This window comes from Macaca nemestrina, chromosome 17, assembly GCF_043159975.1.
Source record: "Macaca nemestrina isolate mMacNem1 chromosome 17, mMacNem.hap1, whole genome shotgun sequence".
Classification (NCBI taxonomy): Eukaryota; Metazoa; Chordata; class Mammalia; order Primates; family Cercopithecidae; genus Macaca; species Macaca nemestrina.
The window spans coordinates 86,324,263-86,347,263 of record NC_092141.1 but is presented as its reverse complement, the minus strand read 5'-3'; the positions used below and the strand labels follow the sequence as shown (position 1 = coordinate 86,347,263).

General features: G+C 56.2%; 1 protein-coding gene across 3 annotated transcripts in view; it reads right to left on the bottom strand.

Moving 5' to 3' along the window:
• The window catches only part of SEPTIN9 (septin 9), a 215,495-nt gene that overhangs the window by 164,991 nt on the left and 27,503 nt on the right, over positions 1-23,001 (bottom strand). Inside the window, exon 1 of one of the 3 annotated variants that reach the window (XM_071083639.1) lies at positions 10,246-11,085. The exons of the other annotated variants lie outside the window; for them this stretch is intronic. Coding sequence (XP_070939740.1) covers positions 10,246-10,267 — 22 coding nt within the window. The 5' untranslated portion in view covers positions 10,268-11,085. Of the gene's footprint in view, positions 1-10,245; positions 11,086-23,001 lie in introns of those variants that run through there. 3 annotated transcript variants of the gene reach the window in all.

Sequence of the window (23,001 nt, the reverse complement as noted above, 5' to 3'; positions counted from 1 at the left end):
AGACCCCTCCCTTTCCCCCTAACTGAGCTTCCAACCCTCCCTTTCCCTGCCCAGTTAGGACAGGAACCCCAAGGGCTCGGGCCCCCGTGCCTGTGCAGGGAAGGAAGCACCCCCGTGCCTGTGCGGGGGGTGGTCCTCTGCCCTCTGGTGCTTCTCATTCTCTGCACTCGCCACTTCCCTCGCCCGCAGTGAGCAGCCACAGTTGGCGGAAACTACACCCAGGCAGCCGCTTCCCATGAGTTCAGTGAAAATGCAAACCCCGCAGGAGCTGGACTCTCGAGAGCTTGCGGCGCCACCTGCTGGAGGAAAGGCTTTCTGCAACCGGGTTCCTCTCCCCTTCCTCCCAGCCACGTGCCTCCCTGACCAGGCTGGGCGGGTCCCCTCTCTGCAATCTCGGGGCACCAGTGCACGAGAAATGCCCAGTGCTTCAGAACCTCCCCCACCCACACCTCAACATCCAGTCCTCAGTGGACACCACCCTGCCACGACAAACACATCAGAGGCACAGTCCAAGACCACCTACCCCAGGTGGAGCACAAGCCCCCATGCCCATCACCAGCCTCTTCCTCTCTCCCTCGGACGCAGCGACATCTTTTTTTTTTTTTTTTTTTTGAGACGGAGTCTCACTCTGTCGCTCAGGCTGGAGTGCAGTGGCCGGATCTCAGCTCACTGCAAGCTCCGCCTCCCGGGTTTACACCATTCTCCTGCCTCAGCCTCCCGAGTAGCTGGGACTATAGGCACCTGCCACCACGCCTGGCTAGTTTTTTTTGTTTTTTTTGTATTTTTTTTTAGTAGAGACGGGGTTTCACCGTGTTAGCCAGGATGGTCTCGATCTCCTGACCTCAACGATCCGCCCATCTCGGCCTCCCAAAGTGCTGGGATTACAGGCTTGAGCCACCGCGCCCGGCCTGTAGTTCTTTTTATTATTGTTTTATTTTTTATTAAGACAAAGCCTTGCTACGTTGCCCAGCCTGGTCTGGAACCCCTGGGTTCAACTGATGCTCCTGCCTCAGCCTCCTGAAGTTCTGGGATTGCAGGCATGAGCCACTGTCCTCAGTCTGAAGCTGTAGTGCTTGAATCTTTGTCAATAGCAACACCCATCCCCCTGAGAGCAGCAGGGCCCGCCAGCGTGGCTGAGAGCCCTGTATCACCACCGTGAATCTGCTGCCTGGAACTCCAGGGGAGCTCTGATTCCCGGCTGGAGGGACAGGCTGTGTGGGGCTGGGCAGGGCGGACTGCGGGAGACCAAGCCCAGACAGGGCCACCAGCCACGTGAGCACTGGAGCAGCGGGGACAGAGAGGGAGACGGTGCAACCCCGAGGAAAGACGAGGCCACAGAACGGAGAGGCCCAGGCCTGGGGGTTCCCTTCTGCTGCCGGACAGGCATGGCCGTGCCTCTCCCCCAGTCCCTGGGACAGTCAAGCCACGTGCTCTCTGAGAGGCAAGCGGGGCTCCCGACACAAGGCTTTAGGCTTTAACCAGATGCACAGGTGCCCCCACTCCTGACTTCTTTGAATCCCTGTTGTGCCCAAGTCCCACCCATCCTCTCCAGGTAAACAGAAACACTGCCCAGGGGAGGACAGAGGAAGAATCCAGGAAAGGCTGCCCAAGAGCCTGGCTGAGCCCACGCCATTGCCAAGAGCAGCCCCAAAACTCAGGAGCTGCTGAGGTGATGGCTCAGAGCCCACATCAACAGGAGGGGGTCCGAGTGGCCTCTGCTGGATGCTGATGGGGAAGCCAGGCAGGTGGGTCCGTCCAGCAATCGAAGAGATCCTCCCTCTCCAACTTCCTCTCCAAAGAGATCCTGATTCTCCCTCTCCAACTGCAGGGCCTGCAGCAGCCTCCCCTCTAGCAGGCCTCCCTGCCTGCCACCGGCCATTCTCAGCAGCCACAGGGCACTGAGGTCCCACCATAGTGAGAATAAAATCAAGCCCTCGCCAGGGCCTCCAAGGCCTGGCACAACCTGGCCCTGCCTGTCTCACTGGTGTCACCGCTGCCGTCTCTGACAACACTCTCCAGCCACTCCCACCTTCCCCAGGCTCCGACCTCGGGCCCTTCACACCTGCCGTTCCCTTTGCCGGGTTGCTCTTCCCTTGGATTTTGGCCTGGCCAGGTCCTTCTGGTCATTAGAGCTTCAACTCAGTGTTACCACTGAGGAAGGGCTTCCATTAATCCCCCCCTACACACACAAATATGCACCCCTAGCAACCTGTTCTCAGCATCTTCACAGCCCTCGTCTAAAACCATCTATGGATTTGCTCATTTGTGGGCTGCCTGACTCTCGGTTCCGACTGTAAGTAACAAGTGATCAGCGACTGTGTCTTTATTGCTCCTCATTACAGGCCAAGCACCTAAGAGAGGGCCTGCACATAGTAGGCCCCAATAAACATTCACCAGATAGGCCAGGTGGGGTGGCTCACGCCTATAATCCCAGCACTTTGGGAGGCCAAGCTGGGTGGATCACTTGAGGTCAGGAGATCGGGACCAGCCTGACCAACATGGTGAAACCCCATCTCTACTAAAAATACAAAAATTAACCAGGCATGGTGGCGGGCGCCTGTCATCCCAGCTATTTGAGAGGCTGAGGCAGGAGAATCGCTTGAACGTGGGAGGCGGAGGTTGCAGTGAGCCGAGATCTCGCCACTGCACTCCGGCCTGGGCGACAGAGTAAGAAACCGTATCAAACAACAACAACAACAACAAAAAATATTCACCAGAAGAACTAAAGCAGCCTGCCTGTGTCTAACAGGAACTTAAGAGCACAAGATGAACTCAACCAAAGGACACACACAGCAGGCATTTCACAGCTGACACCTGTTGGTGGAGGGAGATTAGGAAAGTGGGGAGAGGCGGTGCCTGGGCATGGGGACACCCTGGGCATGGGGACACCCAGGGCACAGGGAAACCCTGGGCACAGGGACGCCCTGGGCATGGGGACACCTCCTGCCACCCAAAGTCCCGCAGCCCCATCACACCCATCTGTTCCAGCAAATCGGTCCAAAGAGCATGTTCAAGTTTTCATGGCAAAGTTTCAGAGCCAGTGCCTCTTCGCTGATTTCAAGGGAGTGTTGTTTATTCAGTGCTCAAGTCTGAGTTTCCCCATTTAGAAAAAAAAAAAGAGGAGGGTGGCTCCGTGGATGGAGGTATGAGGGCGTCCACAGGCAGAGGGAGGCTCCCGGGCTGAGATCTGTGCCACTCTCTGTCCCAATTTCAAGGTGTAGCCTGGAGCCCAAATCAGTCTCCAAACGTGGGCCGCTGGTTAAGAGGAATCTCCCCACCCACGACCCCCTCCCATGCCCAGCCCCCACCGCCCAGATCATGCCAGCCTTGCCTGCCCTGGCCTTCGGGATCCCCTCAGGGACCCTCAGGCCCCCAGTCAGGGTGGGCTTGAACCAAGGCAGCCCCAGAACCCATGCCAATGCCCTTGCCAGTGGGAGACCCTGGGGAGCACCACGTGGGATGCGTGGGGCCAGGCAGGGGCACACGGCGAACGGCTTCAGAAGCTCTGGCCACTTGGTGTGGACGGGGAGCCCAGAGCAAGAGATGGGCCAGGAAGCTGGAGTGAGCAGGGAGGCCTCAGCCCCTGGTGGAAGCAGGCCAGGTAAAAATAAACTAACCTGAGGACAGCAGCCAGCAAGACCACCACAGGAGGGGTGGTGGGGCGGGGGGATCCCAGTGGCCCAGGAGAGGGGGCATTGCCAGAGATAAGGTTGGCAGAGGAAGGCTGGTGCTGGTAGGATTAACTTGCTAGAACAGCTATGGATTATTCTTTTTTTTCTTTTACACATGTTCCTGGGGCTTATGGAATTTACTGGTTTATTATAAAGGATATTACAAAGGATACAGATGAAGAGAGGTGTAGGGAAAGGTATGGGGGAGGGACGCAGAGCTTCCATGCCCTCCCCAGGCGCTCCACCCTCCAGGAGCCTCCACGTGCTCCAGAAGCTCCCCGAACCCCCTCCTTCTGAGTGTTTACGGAGGCTTCATCACGAAGGCATGATTGATTCAATCACTGGCCACTGATGATCAGCTTAACCTTCAGCCCCTCTCGCCTACCTGGAGGTTGGAGGGTGGGGCTGAAAGTCTCAACCTTGTAATTCTACCCAGTCTTCCCTGGGACCCGCCCCCATCCTGAAGCTGGTTAGGGGCTGCCAGCTGGTCTGTCAATCATGGGCATTCAAAAAGACACCACTTTGGAGATTCCAAAGATTTTAGGAGTTGTATGCCAGGAAATGGAGATGAAAACCAAATGTATATTTCACAACATGACAGTCATTCTCTTTCAACCACAGCCTCCCTTCCTGCCCTGCTGTGGGCCTCAGCCCCCCATGCCCCAGGGCCTTTGAACACATTGCTTGTTGCCTGCAGTGATCCCCGCTTGCCTGCCGGGTTTGAGCCTGGTTTACTCCTCACCCTTCTGTGCTCAGCCTGAAGGTCTCCCCCCAGGGCAGTCCTCCTGACCTGGTCCTACAAACCCCAGGTCCTGTCCTGCCACTGGTCCCCTTTGTCACTCCTGTCACTTCCCATGTTTCACATGTACTGATGTGGTCTTGCACTGGTGCAGTCCCATGAGGGCAAGGACTGTGTCTGGTTTGCCCTCCATCAGACCCCAGCACCAAGTCCACAGGGCGCACCCAATGCTGAATGAATGAATGAGTGACCAGCAAGGGAGGTTTGTTGTGTCATGTTGGGGTTCAAAGGCTGCTGGGCGGACCACGTGGGTGAGGTTGGGTGGGGAGGGAAGCAGAGATGACCCCTTGGAAGAAGGGGTAGGAGGCAGGGAGGAGGGTGTGGGGTGCTGTGTAAGGATGGCAAGTGCTTCCAGGAGTGACAAGCCAACCCCTAGAGCACCAGGCAGCAGAAAAAGGCTGACACCCTCACACCCCACTTCCACTTAGGGACTGAGGCCAGGCCTCAGGCCAGCTCCCCGTTGCTAGGAGAGCCCCAAGGGAAGCTCCATCAGCTGCTGAGTTGGTCACAGTGGAACCCATGTGGTGGGTAGGAGGGGTCTGAGGCACAGGGGTTCGGGTGGTGGCTTCAGGACGGAGACTCCTGTCCAGATCATGAGGGGTGGCAGCAGGGATGACCACCTCAAACAGGAAGCAGACAAAGGCACAGATGGCAGAAGCGGAGGCAGAGAATGAGCTGCAGGGGCATCCCCAGAGGGAGAGCCGAGCAAGGGGACAGGCTGGAAACACTCAGCCTCCACGCCCTGAAGCAGACAGCGGGTCTCACACGCAGGCCAGGCAGCCACACCACTGAGGATGAGGGGCATGTCTGCAGGGCAGGCCTCAGGACGCCCTGGGCTGGCCCTGCCATCAGCCTAGAAAGGCGGCCCAGGCTTTTCCGGTAGGGCGCATGTCCAGCCAGGTCCTGGGCAGGAGCTGAGACTCCCTGGCTGGCCTGAGAGGGGATGATAGGGCAGGCCCAGCCCGGGACTTCCCCACTCCTCCCCGCCACCCAGCAGAACCAGCTGGGCGTGAGAAAAGAAGAGAAGCAAATCAAGAGCCCAGAGCATGAGGCTGCACCAGCCCTTACACCGCATGCAAAAATCAACTCAACCTGCATCAAAGACCTGAACTCAAGAGCTAAAACCACAAAACTCTTAGAAGAAAACACAGGGGAAAAGCTTCATGACATTGCATTTGGCAATGATTTCTTGGTTATGGCGCCAAAAGCACAGGCAACAGAAGAACAAATAGATAAAGTGGAACATTATCAAAGTTTAAAACATTTGTATATCAGGCTGGGCGTGGTGACTCACGCCTGTAATTCCAGCACTTTGGGAGGCCAAGACGGGCGGATCACTTGAGGTCAGGAGTTCGAGACCAACTTGGCCAACATGGTGAAACCCTGTCTCTACTAAAAATACAAAAATTAGCTGGGCTTGGTGGTGGGCACCTGTAATCCCAACTACTCAGGAGGCTGAGGCAGGAGAATCTCTGGAACCAAGGAGGCGGAGGTTGCAGTGAGCCGAGATCACACCACTGCACTCCAGCCTGAAGAACAGAGTGAGACTCTATCTCAAAAACAAAAAACAAAAAACAAAAAACTGCATATCAAAGGGCACTAACAACGTGGTGGGAAGGCAATCCATGGAATGGCAGCAAATCGTAGCTCAGATACAGGATGAGTATCTGGATATTAATCTACAGATCTCCTAACACTCAACAACAACAAAAACAATCATCCAAATCAAACACAGGGAAAGGACTTGAACAGACATTTCTGCAAGAAGATGTGCAAATGAGCAATAAACGCGAAGAGATGCTTAACATCACTAAGCATTGGGGAAATGCAAATCAAAACCACAAGGAGAGACCCCCAGCTCACAACCATGAGCTCCAGGCAGGTAGGAAGACGCCTGGTGGGGAGGGGCCGGCTCCGTGCTGCCCCCAGAATTCCCACAGAGGCTGCCGGACCCCGACACCTCACCAGGAGCACAGGAACGAGTGGAAAAGGCCGCCGGCCACCCCAAAGGGCCAGAGGGGGCCAGCGAGGGGTCTGGGACATGGAACCATTCTGTGCATCCAGACACAGGGGGACAACAGGGGGGTGAAAGGTGGCCCCTAAAATTTACATCCACCCAGAGCCTATGAACATGGCCTATTTGGAAAAAGGGTCTTTGCAGACATTATGAAATTAAGGATCTTGAGATGCAACCATCTTGGATTACCCAGTGGGCCCTAAAGCCGAGAAAGACTGTCCTTATAAGAGACAGACAGAGGGAGATTTGGGGCACAGAAGGAGGCCCCATGACAACAGAGGCAGAGATCGAGTGATATGGCCACGAGCCAAGGAACGCCAAGGGTTGCGGGAGCCGCCAGAAGCTGCCGGAGGCGAGAAGCAGGCTCCCCCTCGGAGCCTCCGGAAGGAACCAGGCCTGCTGATGCCGTGATTTCGGACTTCTGGCCTCCAGAATGGCGAGACAAGAAATGTCTGGTGTTTTGAGACACCCAGTTTGTGGCACTTGGTGATGGCGGCCCCAGGAAACCACTACAGGGACCAGAGTTCCCACAGGGCCGGGCAGGAAGTGGGTGCAGAGTGCCTCAGGCCAGGCCTCTCACATCGGAGATGAAAAAGCAGAACTGGAGAGTTTGAGACTGGATAGCACCCCGTGTCCAGGGGTAGGAACTCCCAGGGGACGGCAGAGGCCATCAGGGACAGCAGAGCGAGGGACAGGAGGGAGGGGTGAGGGCTGAGGTACCGCCCTCCAGGGGGCCTTGGCTCCCTGCCCACTGGTGACCCAGGAAACCCCTAAGAGGAGCTGGGCTTTACCCTGTGCCATACTGCATCGGGTGGACCCTGGTGGGGACAGACGTCCAGCAACAGTGTGGCTGAGCCCCTCCAGGACCCTGGGCCTGCATTCATGACCATGCACAGACGTCCACGCCCTCTTCCTGCAGCTCTCCCTCGTGGCCTGTTCCTAACCTCCCAGCCCAACGGAGCTCCCCAGTGGAAAGTTCCCTTCTTGGAGACTCTCTCCCTGCTGAAATACAAGCTCTTGGAACAAGATAAAACTGCTTAATTTGTAAAAGCCACAAAGCCGGTCCAGAACAAAAAAAAGCTCCAACCCTTGGCTGGAAGGAGTGGCCTTCCATGCCTCAGCGGCCAGTCACCGCTGCGTGACTCACGCTGGCCCGGCTGACGAACCCTCCAGCGCCTTCCCAGGGGAAGGCCGCAGGCCCCAGGGAGGGCGGGAGATTACCCAGGCCCCCGTGACAAACCAGACCGGAGCCAGGCACTGCCGACAGAGGGACAACGGAGGGACAAGAGGGCAGGTCTTGGGGCTCCTAAGCCTTCCCTGGGGCCGGCAGACCACCATGGACTCACCAGGGTAGGACTACCCCCTCCCACAAACCCTTTCTGGGCAGCTATAGGGCAGCCTGAGCTGGACACGCCTCACACACCAGCCCAGTGGGGCATGAGGCACCCACAGCCACGTCTGGAAGCCAGCGGGCGGCGTCTGCCGGGCAGGCCTCTGTCACATAGGCACAGCATCCTCCCCACGCTCCTCCTCAGGCCAGAACACGCGTGGGAATCGGAGCAGCTCTCACAGTGGCTTGCAGCCTGACAAAGTGGCATGAGCCACACCCTGCGAAAAGGAAGAGCCCCTCAGCGAGGGAAGAAGTGCCCACAAAACTCAGAACACACGCAGAAACCCGTGAGGAGGAGGGGGCGCTGCCTGGGGGCCCGGCTGCTCCCATCCCTCACATTGCAGATTACGGAACTGCGGCCCAGAGCTGCCAAGTGGCTTGCTCAAGGCCACCCAGCAGGGACAGGAAGGAACTCACTTCCCCAGGGACTGTTCAGGAGTTCAGTGACAATTAAAGACCAGTGCTAAAGTTTGCCCAGGACGAAAACCTCGTTAGGGAAACAGCTCGGGGATTCTCGTGTTCATTCGGAAGGCGGCCAGTTTACAACTGAGTTTTTTAAAATGTACGTTTTCTTACATGAAAACACATCTGAATGGGATTTTGTAGAAAGCATCTTTCATCAAGGCACAGCCCGAGGGGAGGTCCCCGCTTCATCCCTGACTGTGCTGTCCTTGGCCAAGGGCAGCAGGGATCAGAATGGTCTCTGGGGCACAGCGCTGACTGCTTTCAAAGAGTGTTTTGTTCAGTTGATGAAAAGCTTGTGTTTGGTGAGCCTGGGAGGGTGCCACCACTTCCAGCTCCCCAGGGAGCACCACCCCCTAAACCCATGCCTCTCTGCCCAGCTCTCAGATCCCCTGCTGGTCACCCATCTGGGCCTTGGCTGGATCATCTATAAAATGAAGGCCGAACCCGAGGCTCCCCGAGGCCCCTGCCAGCCAGGCGGGTGAAGTGACGTCCTCCCAGGGCTGGTGGCCAAGGAGGCAGGGGACCCACTGTGGTCTGGTGGGGTGGTCACTCCGAGGACGACTCCACTGTGCAGGCCCGATGAAGGCCCCTCTCAGTGCTCCCTGCCCTGCGGCTCCTGCTGGGCCGAGAGCAGGACACTGGGCTCCACAACCACCCGTCCCAGCGGGCCTGAACCCCCAAGCTCAAACAGATAACATGCGGCCCCAGCCTTCTGCCCGTCTCCCCTGGCCCCCTCCTGAGGTCCGCCTGCCGTGCCCGACTGGGTGTGCTCAGTGGCACAACACACACCCGCTCCACCAGTCCCAACATCACATCAAGATGTGGCCCTGGGAGCAGCGGTGGAGGGGACTGCGCGTCCTATAGAGGAGTCACCGAGATGGGCCTCCCTCTCTCAGGCCTCTCAGGGACCCCCCAACACACACATAGGGGCAACCAACAGACCAGGGCCCAAGGCACTTAGGGGTTGACACTCTTAGCGACCCCTGCTCCATGACCCATAGGTCACTTCAGAATACCCAAAGCCTGGAGTGTGGTTCAACCACCCCATATCTCCCAGCCCTGGGCTCAGAGGGTGGCATGGGCAGCAGAAACCGTCATCACTGCTAATTACCAATGACGGCGCTGGCCACGTGCGATGGCAGCCACAGCACCGCACGTGAGTGAAGAGACCAAGGAGGCTGGGCCTGGGAGGGAGGGCCTGGAAAGCTGGGGTGAACTAAAGACACGGGAAGCCCCTTTCTCTTCATTTGCCGGTTCACACCCCGATGGGTCTGTGCCCGCTGCAAGGGGGCTGCCAGCGTGCATGGACACACACACACACATGCACACACACATGCACACATGCACACGTGCACACATGCACACACACACACACACACGCCGGGCTCCTCTGAGCGCCGGGAGCTTCCCCCTCTATAATCAACTGCCGGGAAGGCACAGAAATGCTATTTTAGGTAGGAGACCGAGGCAGCCTTGAAGACAGACTTTGGCTGGAGGCAAAAAACAAACCACACAGTGGACAAACAAACCACTGGCCAGGTCCAAGCGCCGCCGCCCCAGACCCGAGCCAGGGGGGCAGGTCCCCCATGCCCTCCCCAGGTTTCAGTACCAACAGCCTGAGCGTTGAGAGTGGCCATGACATGCAAGAGTGGCACACTGGAAAATGAAAGAGAAGTAGCCAGGAGAGAGGAGAGCGGAGTTTAAATACAAGTCAGACTCAGGAGAGCTCAGCTTCTGAGACGGCGTTCATCCCACGAGCTTGGAACCGTCAAAAAGAAAAGAAATATTTCTGTGAAAAATGAGCAAAAGCGCCCCTTGCATGCTTATTCCCCCCAAGCATAAATAAAGCCCCGAGTCCAGGGCAGTGCGGGGGCGGCCGATGGGGACGGGGCTATCTGCCTACCTGAGATCCGGTCCCTCTCCATTCCTACGGATATATTTAGCAGTGGCGGGAGTCCCGGCGTCCCGCTCAGAGGCGGCCTCCCCTTTCTCACCCCCGTCGCCCTCCCTCTCTCAGCCTCCTCCTCCTCCTCCTCCTCCTCCTCCTCCTCCTCCTCCTCTAAAAACACTCTTTGTCTGGTCTAATTTCTTCAATCTGTTGCAATCACGAATGCATCCGAATTACCACATTTCCATGTGCTCATCATATGTTTGTGCTCCAAACTGAAGTAGCATTGTCTCTTCAAAATGGGAGGAAAAACGGAGCAAAGGAGAGAAATCCAAAAAGAGGAGGCAGGAGAGAGGGCCTAAGGTGGGCCCCGAGGAGTCGGGCAGCCCCCAGGGTCTGCCTGTGAGAGTCCCAGAGTCCTGGCCGCCCGGTCTGGTCGGTGGCTGCAGAGGTCCCGAGTGCGGCTTCCGGCAGCCTCCTCTCTCCACCTCCTCCAGCCCCCGCCGCCCTGAGGCTTGCTGCTCCTTTTTAATATCCACTTGGAGATGCTTAACTTAGACTCTTGGAAACCAACTCACAGAGTCAAATTCCTGACGACTTCCAAAGTCTTTCATTTTCCCCGTCCCGCGATGCTACGATTTCCTTGGGTTTAAGTGTTTAAAAAGCCCAGTTCCTGCGTGCCTTCCTCTGTCCTGGGCTAGCCCAGGCTTTCTTCACCCCGCACCCCAACGTGGCTGGGCGGGAGGAACGGCCGTGCCTCAGGCCAGCGTGCTGAGAAAAGGTTCTGGAGCACCTGCCCAGGAGGAACCCTGAGAAGTCACCCCGCTCTGTCCCGTTAGCCTGTGGTGACAGAGGCAGTTGCCGTCCCCGCCCAAGCAGAGGGCGAACGGGATGGGGACTTCCTGGATGATTCCTACCACACACGCATGAGTCAGTAAGTCTCCAGCCGTCCCCTGGGAGGGAGCGAGTCTTCCTCTCCGGGAACTCAGGGCCCCACTGGGGGATCAGTGCTGTTCCCCACTGTTCATCCGGGGTCCTCAGAGGCTGCTTACCTGGGGGGTCCCCACCAGCACATAGTCAGTGTCCATGCTGAGGCCAAGGGCTCAGCAGACCAGGTGGGGGCCTACAGTGTGGGTTCCTGGGTGGGGAAGGGCACATCCTCTCTGTCTTTAAGCTTCACCTCAAGGGTTCATTCAAACCTGAGACACAGAGGCCGGTTCTGTTGGCCCAAGCCTGTTTAAAGAGAATGTGTGTTCGTGCCAAGGCTGAGAACTCAGGCAATCTCTCTGAAAACTCCAGATTGTCAGCTTCTGTTGAGAAAGGCAAGACGCATGGCCACGCCACAGAAGCCTTCCTGCCTGGCCACACAGGGCTGGTGTAAGACTGCTCTGCCCTTTAGACAAAACAGTTTCCAGTTGCGCTGCTCCCCAAGGCCCCCACGCAAATTTCCAGTATTTGCACCCCTCCACCTCGACACACCCCGCAGGCCTCTGAGTTTACAATCCCTGCCCCACAGAGCCAGGTGAGTTACCTGTGACCAGGTGAGGCCCATGCACAGCCCTCAGCTAGATGACAGGGTCAAAGGCCCTGAAATGCCACTTCAGACCACAGTCCTGTCCACTCTCTGCCTGGGATAGGACCCGAAATGCAGTCTCCTTTGACAGAAAGGACGTCTTCTTAGGGGGTGGGGAGGACCATTCCCAGCCTTCTGGGAGACATCAAGCAACCACCTCCTCCTAAAGAGCCTGGAGGACAGCCCCACAGGCAGCCAGGCAGTGAGGGAGATGGGGACAGCATCTCAGCCGAGGTGGGAGGCTGGGGAGGGAGGGAGGGATCATGGGGACTAGAGAAGGCTGAATAATGGCCCCAGGGATAGCACGTCCTAATCCCTAGACCTGCAAATGGGACCTTGTTTGGAACAAGGATCTTTGCATCTGTGATTCAGTTGCGGATCTTGCTGTGGCGAGAACACGTGGATGGTCCAGGTGGTCCCTAAAGGCAGTCTCGGTGCTCACACAAGACGGGGGCAGCGGGAGATTCGACACAGACAAGGATGGTCAAGTGGAGATGGGGCCCGGAGAGATATGAAGATGCTGGTGTTGAAGGTAAGGGCCATGCAACCACAAGCCAAGGGACGCCCACAGCCACCAGAGGCTCGAAGGGGCAGGTGATGAAGGCAGCGGCCCCCAACCTTTTTGGCACCAGGGATCAGTTTCATGGAAGACAATTTTTCCACAGACCAGGGAGTGGGGAGATGGTTTCGAGATGTTTCAAGTGCATTATATTCATTCTTTTATTTTATTGAGACAGAGTCTCACTCTGTTGCCCAGGCTGGAGTACAGTGGCGTGCTCAGTTCACTGCAACCTCCGCCTCCTGGGTTCAAGCGATTCTTCTGCCTCAGCCTCCCAAGAAGCTAGGATTACAGGCGCCTGCCACCCTACCTGGCTAATTTTTGTATTTTTAGTAGAGACGGGGTTTCACCATGTTGGCCAGGCTGGTCTTGAACTCCTGACCTCATGATCCGCCAGCCTTGGCCTCCCAAAGTGTTGGGATTACAGGCGTAAGCCACCACACCTGGCCTTTATTTTTTTATTTTTTGAGACAGAGTTTCAAAAACCTGGGATTACAGGTGTGAGCCACCACACCCGGCCACAAGCACACTGTACTTATTGTGCAGTTTATTTCTATTATTATTACACTGAAATAATTATACAATTCACCATAATATAGAATCAGAGGGAGCCTGAGCTTGTTTTCCTGCAACTAGACGGTCCCATCTGGTAGTGATGGGAGACGGTGACAGATCATCAGGCATTAGATTCTCGTAAGAAGCCCACAACCTAGATCCCTCACATGCACAGTTCACAATACGGTTCACGCTCCTATAAGAATCTAACACCATGGCTGATGAGACAGGAGGCAGAGCTTGGGCAGTAATGCAAGCAATGGGGAGTGACTGTAAATACGGATGAAGCTTCGTTCGCTTGCCAGGCACTCGCCTCCTGCTGTGCAGGCCAGTTCCTAATAGGACACACACAGGAACCCCTGCCCTAGAACCTCCAGAGGGCTATGCCCAGTGGACACCCTGATTTCAGCCTGGTGACCCTGATCTCGGACGTGTGGCCTGCAGAGCTGTGAGAGGATGGCTGGGCGTTGTTGCAACCCAGCCAGCTTGTGGCCACTCGTTACAGCAGCTGTGGGAAACTGATGTAGCAGCACAGACAGAGCCAGGGCTCAGCTCACTGGAGCTGCTTTCTGTTATTCTATTTCTTCCTAAAACATTGTATTAAGCCAACCACTAATAACCACTGACTCCGATAGGCAGGAATCGTGGAGGTTTCTTGGTTTGTTTCTTTAATCCCTTTTCCAATTTTGAAATAATATTTCTTGTTGGTTTTTCTGATTATAAATGTAATATCTTTCGTTGTATTGAGTTTAGCAACAAGAGAAAAAGTATAAAGCGGAAACCCCAGTTGGGCAAGGTGGCACGTGCCTGTAATCTCAGCACTTTGGGAGGCTGAGGCGGAAGGATTGCTTGAAGCCAGGAGTCCGAGGCTGCAGTGAGCTATGATCGCGCTACTGCAACCCAGGCTGGGTGAAAAGAGTGAGACTCTGTCTCAAAAAAAAAAAAAAAAGAGGAAGAACACCCATTAACCTCACTCAAGACTCTCCATACAAACTCCCGCTGTGGGGCAGGGAAGCCCAGGAAGGCCCCACCAGGCTCTGACCCAGCCAGGCTGGTAGTGGGAACTTGGGAACAGCCCCGAGTGAGGGGCCGGACTATGACGAGTGCATTCACCCGGCCACCTCCCGCACGCTGTGCACACTATGGGTTTGACGGCCAGGGCTGGACCGCTTGCTGAGCACAGCCTTGACCCTCAGTTTCACCCAGCATGGTTTGGCTTGAGGTCCATCTCCCCTCCGTGCCTGAAAATCCAAACATTTTGGCCCAGGCAGGGGATCACTTGAAATGGAAAATCTGGCAGCACCGATTGGCTCTGAAGAGGCAGGAGTTAGTCATGAGCCGGCTGGGAGGCGAGTGCAGAGGTGGTGGGGTAAGGCCAGCCGAGGGTCGGGGAGGCGACGGGCCAACCTCTCACTGCCCACGGTGTCTCAGCCTCCATGTAAGCACCAAGGGGGCACCTCACCAGGCCAGCGCAGACCCAAGCCCCTGCGGCGGATCCCCCGTGGTCCCTCCCTGCTGAAGTGGTTTCTGGTCCTGTCGTGGATTCAGAGGCACAGTTGCATACTAAACGCACTGAGTAATCCTGCAGTGAGGGAGCCGGGCTTGGTTTAACCCACCTTTTCCCAAACTGGACCAAAGGTTGCTCTCCCGGGAAGGAAGGGCCCCCAGGGCCACGGCTTTGGGAAACTCTAGTTGTGCCAGCCTGTGAGCCCAGCTCCCAGTCACCCCAGCCTGCCTACAACCTGGAGTGGGCACTGTTACCCAAAAGCCCCTTCCAGACAGTTCTCAGGGCGGCATCTCTGTCCTTCACCCCCCGTAGACCCCTGGCCACTTTTTTGTGACATCAGCATCATTGGTTCACAGCTCCTCTTAATTGCAAAGTAGGGCTTAGCGGGCACAGTGGGGCCTGGCAGGGCGGGAAGGAATAGCGAAGGCCACTTTGTCTCCAATGGCACTGGCTGGGCTCCGGAAAGGCCAGAACCCACAGAAAGGAAGGAAGTGTCACACTCAACCTGCTTTGCCTCAGCCTGGGGGCATCTTGTAGAAAGAAGTTAGGTGGTTGCTCTTCACCCTCTGGCTTGGCCTAGGAACTGCTTCTTTTTCAAGATGCTATCAAATGCCTCCTCCATTAGGAAGCCTTCCCTGGTTGCCTCCTCCACTCCTGTCTTGCCCCAGAACATGGCCCGGCCCTCACAGACAATCCTGACATCAGAGCCTTCTTAGTAGAGATTTTCCTTCTCCATGGAAATTCATGCTCCAAACCGAGTATGTGTGCAGACTGAGCCCCTGTTCCCACGTGAAACAAAAGTGAAAGGTACGGGTCACCGTCTCACAACAATCTGGGCTCCATAGGGGCCCAGTAGGAGACGGGTCCAGTTCAGCTGCCCCAGGCGCACCATCCCGGGCACTAGTGCCTCAGCTCCCCTCCACGAAGCACAGCTTCATCCCCTGGTACCCAGAGGGGAGGGGACACATACCAGGCATTCCCCAGGGTGGCCTGTGATCCCTACACCAGGCCAGGAGGACCTGGGGCTGGTCCAGCCATGCAGGAAAGGAGCAGGCAGTCCAGGAGACGCTGATGTAGGCAGCAGGGGCCTTCGGGAAAGAGGCTTCGTAGGATCGGCCCCACCTTGCTCCAGGCGCACACACTGGGGAAGGGTCCTGCGCGGAGGTGGAGACAAGGCATCTCAGGCTGAAAGGATGCTTTCTGATGCTCCGGGCTCGCATTTGTTGCCATCTTCCATGTCCCCTCACCTAACACAAGTTCCAGTAAATCCTCCATGCCAAGTACCAAGCTATAGAGGATGCACAACCTCTCACTTTAAAAAGTGACTTTTCCTGCTGGGAGTGGTGGCTCACACCTGTAATTCCAGCACTTTGGGAGGCCAAAGTGGGAGGATCACTTGAGGCCAAGAGTTCAAGACCAGCCTGGGCAACATAGAGAAATACCATCTCTACAAAAAAAGAGTCCAGGCACAGTGGCTCACACCTGTAATCCCAGCTACTTGGGAGGCTGAGGCAGGAGAATCACTTGAACCCAGGAGGCAGAGGCTGCAGTGAGCCGAGATCATGCCACTGCCCTCCAGCCTGGGCAACAGAGCGAGACTCTGTCTCAAAAAAAAAAAATTTTTTTTTTTGAAGGCCCCTTCTTCCTCCCTTTGCCCAGGTTGGAAGGCAGCGATGTAATCACAATTCACTGTAGCCTCAGCTTCCAGAGTAGCTGGAACAACAGGGGTGCACCACCATGCCCAGCTAACTTTTTGTATTTTTAGTCGAGACAAGGTCTCGCCATGTTGCCCAGGTCTGGAGCACCTGAGCTCAAGTGATCCTCCCACCTCGGCTCCAAAAGTACTGGGATTACAGGCATGGGTCACCATGCCTAGTCTGAAGACATTTCTTTTAAGAATTAGGCAGGCATGGTGGCTCACAACTGTAGTCCCAGCTACTTAGGAGGCTAAGGTGGGAGGATCCCTTAAGCCCGGCAGGTCGAGGCTGCAGTGAGCTATGACTGTGCCACAGCACTCCGGCCTGGGGGACAGAGAAAGACCCTGCCTAAAAAGAAAAAAGAAAAAAAAAAAAAAGACTTTTCCATTCATTTCCTGCTCATCCTCAGACAACCACTGAAGTTCGCGTCCCTGAATTAAAAGTGAAGGAGCTCCGTCCCGGACTCCCTCCTGCTGGCCCTGCTACTGTACCTGCCAGCAGAGCCGGCCAAGACCCTCCAGGCTGGCCCCAGCCTGGCCCGCCTACAGCCTCCCAAGCAAGACGGATTCCCGGGCTGAGGCCAGCTGCATTCCTCTCTGGAATCTTTCTCCACTTTTTATTGTGCCTCGAGCTTTGGCTGTTCCTAAATAAATACAATCCAGCTATCTCTGCCCTTGGGGCCGCTGCAGGGTTTACTGATGCAAACCGCCTGGGCAGGCCTGTTGCTTTAGGAGTCCTTCCAGGTCAGCGTGGAAGGAAACCAAGACAACGGGGAGAAGCAGCCCGGCCGGGCCCAGTTCCACTCTCACAGCCTCGTGCTCAGCCATCCGTCCGGGCTGTAGCCTGACAGGAGCCAGAGCTGGTGCTCCATTCCTCGAGGGGGCCCCTGACTGCCTGTGCAGAGTGAGAGAGGTCTAGGGGTGCAGAGCCCAAGGGCCCTTGCAGAGTTTGCCCCAGGCCCCCTGAGTTTAAGCTTCTCTGCAGCCAACAGAAAATTCCCCCAAGAGCGGGTGTCTTTCATCCCGCCTGCTCAGTAGGTGCCCAGCAACCGTTCGCTGGATAAACAATGAATTTGCAGATCCAACATGAAGATGATCTAAACCGCCCATAGAACTTTCCGCAATGATGTCAATGTTCTGTATCTGCTGTGGTCAATATGGCAGCCACATGTGGCAGTGAACGCTTGCAATGTGGAAGGGCTACCGAGGAAGGCACAGAGTTTCGCATTTATGTTAAATAATTTAAACTTAAATAGTCACAAATGCCTAGTGCCTTGCCCTGTTACACAGACCCTTTTTGTCACCTTCTTCTCCTCCCTGGAGACACTGCATTTGCCATCAATTTCTTACCCAGGAGGCAAACAGAGAAAAGCTACTCTTTAGCCAATGCAAAAGAAGGCCCATATTTGCATTTTAAGCTAGTTTTTTGGCCAATTCTCCCAAGCATCTCCTATCAAGGTCAGTCCAGCAATATTTCCCGACTGCCTGCCACACACCAGGAGAGCATCCCGCCCCGGCTCTGGTCGGAGGCCGTGGAGGACACAGAAATAACCAAGGCCAAGCTGATAGAAGGGGTATGGCAAGATGGCCCAAAGTCACCCTGAGCCAGCTGGGTCCAGGAGCACGGAAGCCCTGCTTTCCAGAGGACAAGTGGCAACCCATCCAGAGAGGTCCGAGCACTCAGAGCCAGGAGCGCAGAAGCAGCAGGGGGCTCCAGGCTGGAAAGCAGTGTCAGGGTCAGCCTGGGCGGCAGCAGAAATCCACACTCGAGGCTTGGGGGCAGAAACTAAGGGCTCTGTAAGTAAGAAGACCAGGCCCAGGTCTATTGTAAATGATCGGGTGGAGGGATCCTATCACCGGGTCCCCAGCACAGAGGAGGGAAGCAGTAATCGTCCTCTAAATGTGGGCTGTGGATAGGAAGGAGCCACAGCAGGACAGGGGTGGGGAGGACGGCACCCGCTGGTCCAAGGAGGGATGACAGAGGCCCAACCAAGACATGACTATGACCAGAGCAGCCTGTCCAAGGGCCAGTATGTGGAGGGTGAGTTGATGAGATCTTGGCAACCTGTTGACCTGGGGGTGCTGGGGAGGCAGAGGTCAAGATCAACTCTGAGATTTCCTGCTTGTGAACCTGGGTGGGTGGCAAGGCTGACATCAGAGAAATAGAGGAAGAGCGGGTAGCTATGCGTGAGAAAGGAAGTAACGAGCTAGGGGTGCCACAGGAGCCCAGGGGCAAGGTCCTCGGGCAGCCAAGATGCTGGTGGTCTCTTCCACAGCCAGCTCCCTCCACATGGCACACTTTTGTCTGCACAGCTGGGCATGGGGGACCTGTTTGTCCGACACACTTTGAGCAGCTACTCTGTGCACCAAGGCAATGTGGCACGGTACCGGGGAAGTAGCGAGGAGGCACTGCCCAGGCCCCACCCCTCTGGCATTTTCTGTCTCCTGGGGATGGTGGCAGTTAAATAAGTGACAGCCAATTGTCAGGAGAGTTGGGCTCTGATTCACCGGGTGGGGCCGGGCACTCCTTCCGGAAGAGGCGTGGGAACTGGCGTAGGGAGCGAGCACCAGCCCAGGCCCCGCTCCTGCAGAGCCCTTTTCACACCTCCTTGTGCAGGCGTCCCCTGTGAGGGCAGAGACACCTACAGTGCTTGAGGGAGACTTCCTGCGGGCAGGGGTGGCCCATCCACAGCGGCCAGGTAGGGAACGCATCAGTGTCCTGTGGCTGCCATAATGGACCACAGCTGTGGGGCATGAAAAACTGGAAGCGGGTTCTCTCCCGGTGCTGGAGGCCAGAGGTCCAAAATCAAGGTGTCAGCAAGGCCACACTCCTAGGAAGGCTCTGAGGCGGGGTGAGGGGTCCTTCCTTGCCTCTTCCCAGGCGCTTTCTGGCCTGGGGCTGCATCACTGCACCATCCACTGCTGCCTTCACGTGGCTCTTACCGGTGCGTCTGTGGCCTCTCTGCTTCTTTTAAGGACATCAGTCGTTGGATTTGGGGTCCATCCTGATCCAGAATGACCTCATCTCAAGATCCTTAACTACTTACATCTGCAAAGACCCCATTTCCAACTCCCAGGTCACATTCTGAGGTTTTTGGTGGACATGAGTTTGTGGGGGACACGGTTCAACCCAGGACAGAAGGGATGATGGAGGCACTGGGGACGAGGCCACACACCCCAGAGGCATGGAAGATGGAAGAGCAGGACCCAGAGACATGGGATGTCAGGCAGAGGAGTTGGCTCCAGGGATCCCAGCCGGGGACTGAGGGCCAGAGGGAAGGAAGCTCGGGCACCACTGAGATGAAATGCTCCGTACACCGTGGGAACCAGGGCAAAAGTCAGCTGGACGCTCAGTCAGGGAGGCGGCTGCCCAGAGAGGCTGACTGAGGCACAGAAAATGGGCAAATATGGGAGAGCCTACCAGAAGGCCACTCGGAAGGGCGCAGTGGTAACATCTAGAAGGGCTGAGGAGCGCGTCCCCACAGCCCAACCGATCCACCTGGGGAAACACACGTTCCCGGCAGCGCTAATAACAGAGAAGACCTTCGGTGATGTCACCAGTGGGCCACGGGACTGGCAAACTCTGCCTCCCCACACGGAGGAACACTCGCTAGCTGCCAAAATAAATGAACCAAGGCTAAGTGGATTTACACGGATAAATCTCCAAGCCATCACGTTGTGGGCACAAGCAGGGCAGCCACTACTCCAGTCAGGCACCAAGGACACGATGCTGATGACGGCATTCAAGAGGAGAGAGACCTAGGCTGTTCAGACACACGATGCTGATGACCGTATTCAAGAGGAGACCAGGCTCACACCTATAATCCCAGCACTTTGGGAGGCCGAGGCAAGTGGATCACCTGAGGTCAGGAGTTTGAGACCAGCCTGACCAACATGGTGAAACCCTGTGTCTACTAAAAATACAAAAAATTAGCCAGGCATGGTGGCGGGTGCCTGTAATCCCAGCTACTGGGGAGGTTGAGGCAGAAGAATTGCTTGAACCCAGGAGGCAGAAGTTGCGGTGAGCCGAGATGGCTCCACTGCACTCCAGTCTGGGCGACAGAATGAGACTCTATCTCAGAAAAAAAAAAAAAAAGAGGAGACCTAGGCTCCTCAGACACACCACTGCCCAGCACAGACATGCCTGCCCAATCCAGGGGTGAGCACTGCAGCGGGAGCAGGGCTGGGATGGAGAGGGTCACCCAGGACTGGGCTACACCTGCAATGTCTCACTTCTTAAGCGGGACGGTGAGTACACAGGTGTTTTGTTATCTTATTCTTTACTTTTTTTTTTTTTTTTTTTGTAGCTCTAACAATTCCATTTTTTTAAAAAAAAAAAGGAGACAAAGTGTGTGAGCTGACCAAAGGGTTGATCATGGTGTCATTTAAGCTCTTGCCAGAAATGTCATCCCTGGCCCAGTCCCAAACACAGCCTCGAGAAGAGCCTTTGTCCTTCTGGGGAGGGCAAGAGTCCCAGACATAGGAGACTGGCCAGATGTGGATCTACAGAGAAGTTGGGCTGGGAGGACGGGATGGCAGACAGTCATCTGGGGAGTGTCAAATGGGGAGGCCTGAGATGCTGGGATGTCTAGAAATGAACTCCTGCGTGGACCAGGGTCTCAGCAGCAGGGAGGCAGTGAGAAAGACAGAAGCCAAGAAGATGAGGAAAGGGTGTCTCAGGCCGGAGCCCACAGAGGCCCACAGAGGGAGGACCCCGTGTGTCAGCAGGCAGTCCCACGCAAACCCAGATCACCAGCTTGCAGCTTTGGGCTTCAGCAAATTATGCCTTAGGCTTCCAAGCTGAGCTGTGATCGCGGCTGCCAAGTGCTGACGGCACAGAACCAGCCGGTGTAAGCAGAGGGAAGCAACCGCCGGGGGAGGCTGTGTCCACGCAGCCCAGGATGCCAGGCTCCCAAGATGCAACCCCCACAAGCACTGGGGGACCCTCCCCACCCATTCCACCAGAAGCTGGCCAATGAGAGGGAGGGAGATGGAGAGGCAGATCAGATGCGGAACCTGAGAAAAGCTCCCCAGAAACACAGCAGTGGCGGGGCTGTCCAGTGGCTAGTGCCCAACATGACTGCAATAGGCGGGGCCCCTCTTAACCACGGCGCTGAATCATGCAGCTGCCCAGGGGCCTCCAGCCAGAGTGTCACCCCGCTCTCCCCACATACAGTCCCATCCTGTACTGCAAGGGACCTCACATGCACTCATGTGGACACAGCAGCCCACATAGCCACACAAGGTCCCACATCACCCACATGTACACGCCATCCCCTCCACTCCCACGTCCTGTAAAAAGCCATCCTCTCACCTCGCCAGGCCTGGGGGTGCACAGTCCACAGGCGCTGCATCCACCTCTGGAGGGCGGACTTAGGAGGGGTCTGTGCTGTCCCCACAGAAGCCAACTCAGGATCAGAAGCAGGCTTTGTGTATAGAATTCTGGGGTCTCAGGTAGCCAATGTGGTCTGGAACTGTTCCGTTTCATAGCCACTAGCCACATGTAGTTATAAGTGGAAATCCATTTAAAATAAATCAATAATTCTATGCAAGTAAATGAGTGAATAAAATAAACTTAAACATTTATACTTCGAGTGTGCAGTAGACCCAGGTGGTCAAGCAACTACCCTACAGGATGGCGGGGTGGGGATGTACAGAACAGACCCACCATCACAGAAGGTTCTATTAGACGGGGCTGGTCTAGAGCATGGAGGTGGGGGCTGCAGATGGGCACATGCCTTGCCCCCGTGAGTGCCTTGTCCTGGCAGGACGGCTGTCTCACCTGGTTCTGAAGGCAGCCCTGGCCCACAGGTACTCTATTTGTGTGGATTTGACTCTGGGTCCGTGTCCTTCGGTAACTTTGTCTCCTCTAGAATGGCTAATTCATGAAGGCACAGTCCCTGCCTGTCTGCCACCATGATGGCAGCCAGGGGTCTGGCACCCAGTTGGCCCCCAGCACATATGCACAGATGACCACGCCATCTCTGCCCTTCTCGGAGCTCCTCATCTCCTAGGGGAGGTAAGTTCATTCATTGCTGTGACCCATCAACCTCTCCAAATAGAAAAGCCACTAGATGGGCACCTGTCCCAGCCTGGCCGCTGCAAGTGACAGCCAAGAACCACGTAGGCTCCTGGGAACAGAGGCACTTATGGCCACACCAGGGTCAGGCAGGGGAGATCGAGGACACCCAGTGGGGAGAAGATGACGCACAGACTCAGTCCTGGGGGGCAAGGGCTGGAGGCAGAGCCCTGACCTCTCTGTCCCACTCCCCTGCCCAGGCTGTACCCGGTGGTTGGTAGAGTCCCTCCAAGCCTATGAGCTGTAACTCCTGTCCTGGATGGCCAGCCCCAGAGCTCTGATGGGTGCGTCTGTTTCCCCTCCCTACTGGTGACTGTGGAAAATTTCCAAACACATGGAAAAAGCAGAAAGAATAGCACAGTGACCACTGCCAGAGGCCCACTTATTTCCTCCTAGATAACACAGCCGTATCTGCTCTATCCTGGAGTGTCTTCTACCCTGCAGGGTTGCAGGGAGCCCATGGATACTGAACCAGCACCCAGAGTCCCACAGCCAAAGCCACCTGTCCATGGTGCGCCTGTGCCCTCAGCACCTCAAACCAAACCATCCAGCCTATCTATCTCCTGTTCTCTCCTCTGTCCCGCACACACGGGCCTGCTCCCTGAGCCTGGGAGTTGCTGACTCTGCCCCCACAAGGATCATCTCCAGCAGGGCAGCGTCGACAGGCCCGGAAGCCACCTGAGTCCAAAGCTGTCAAAGACAGCATCTCCCTGGGAAACGGGCAAGTGGCCCCATTCATCCAGGGAGGCCAGGTGGGGAGGCAGGTCCTAGACCAGAAGAACGAAGGGGCCGCAGCACAAAC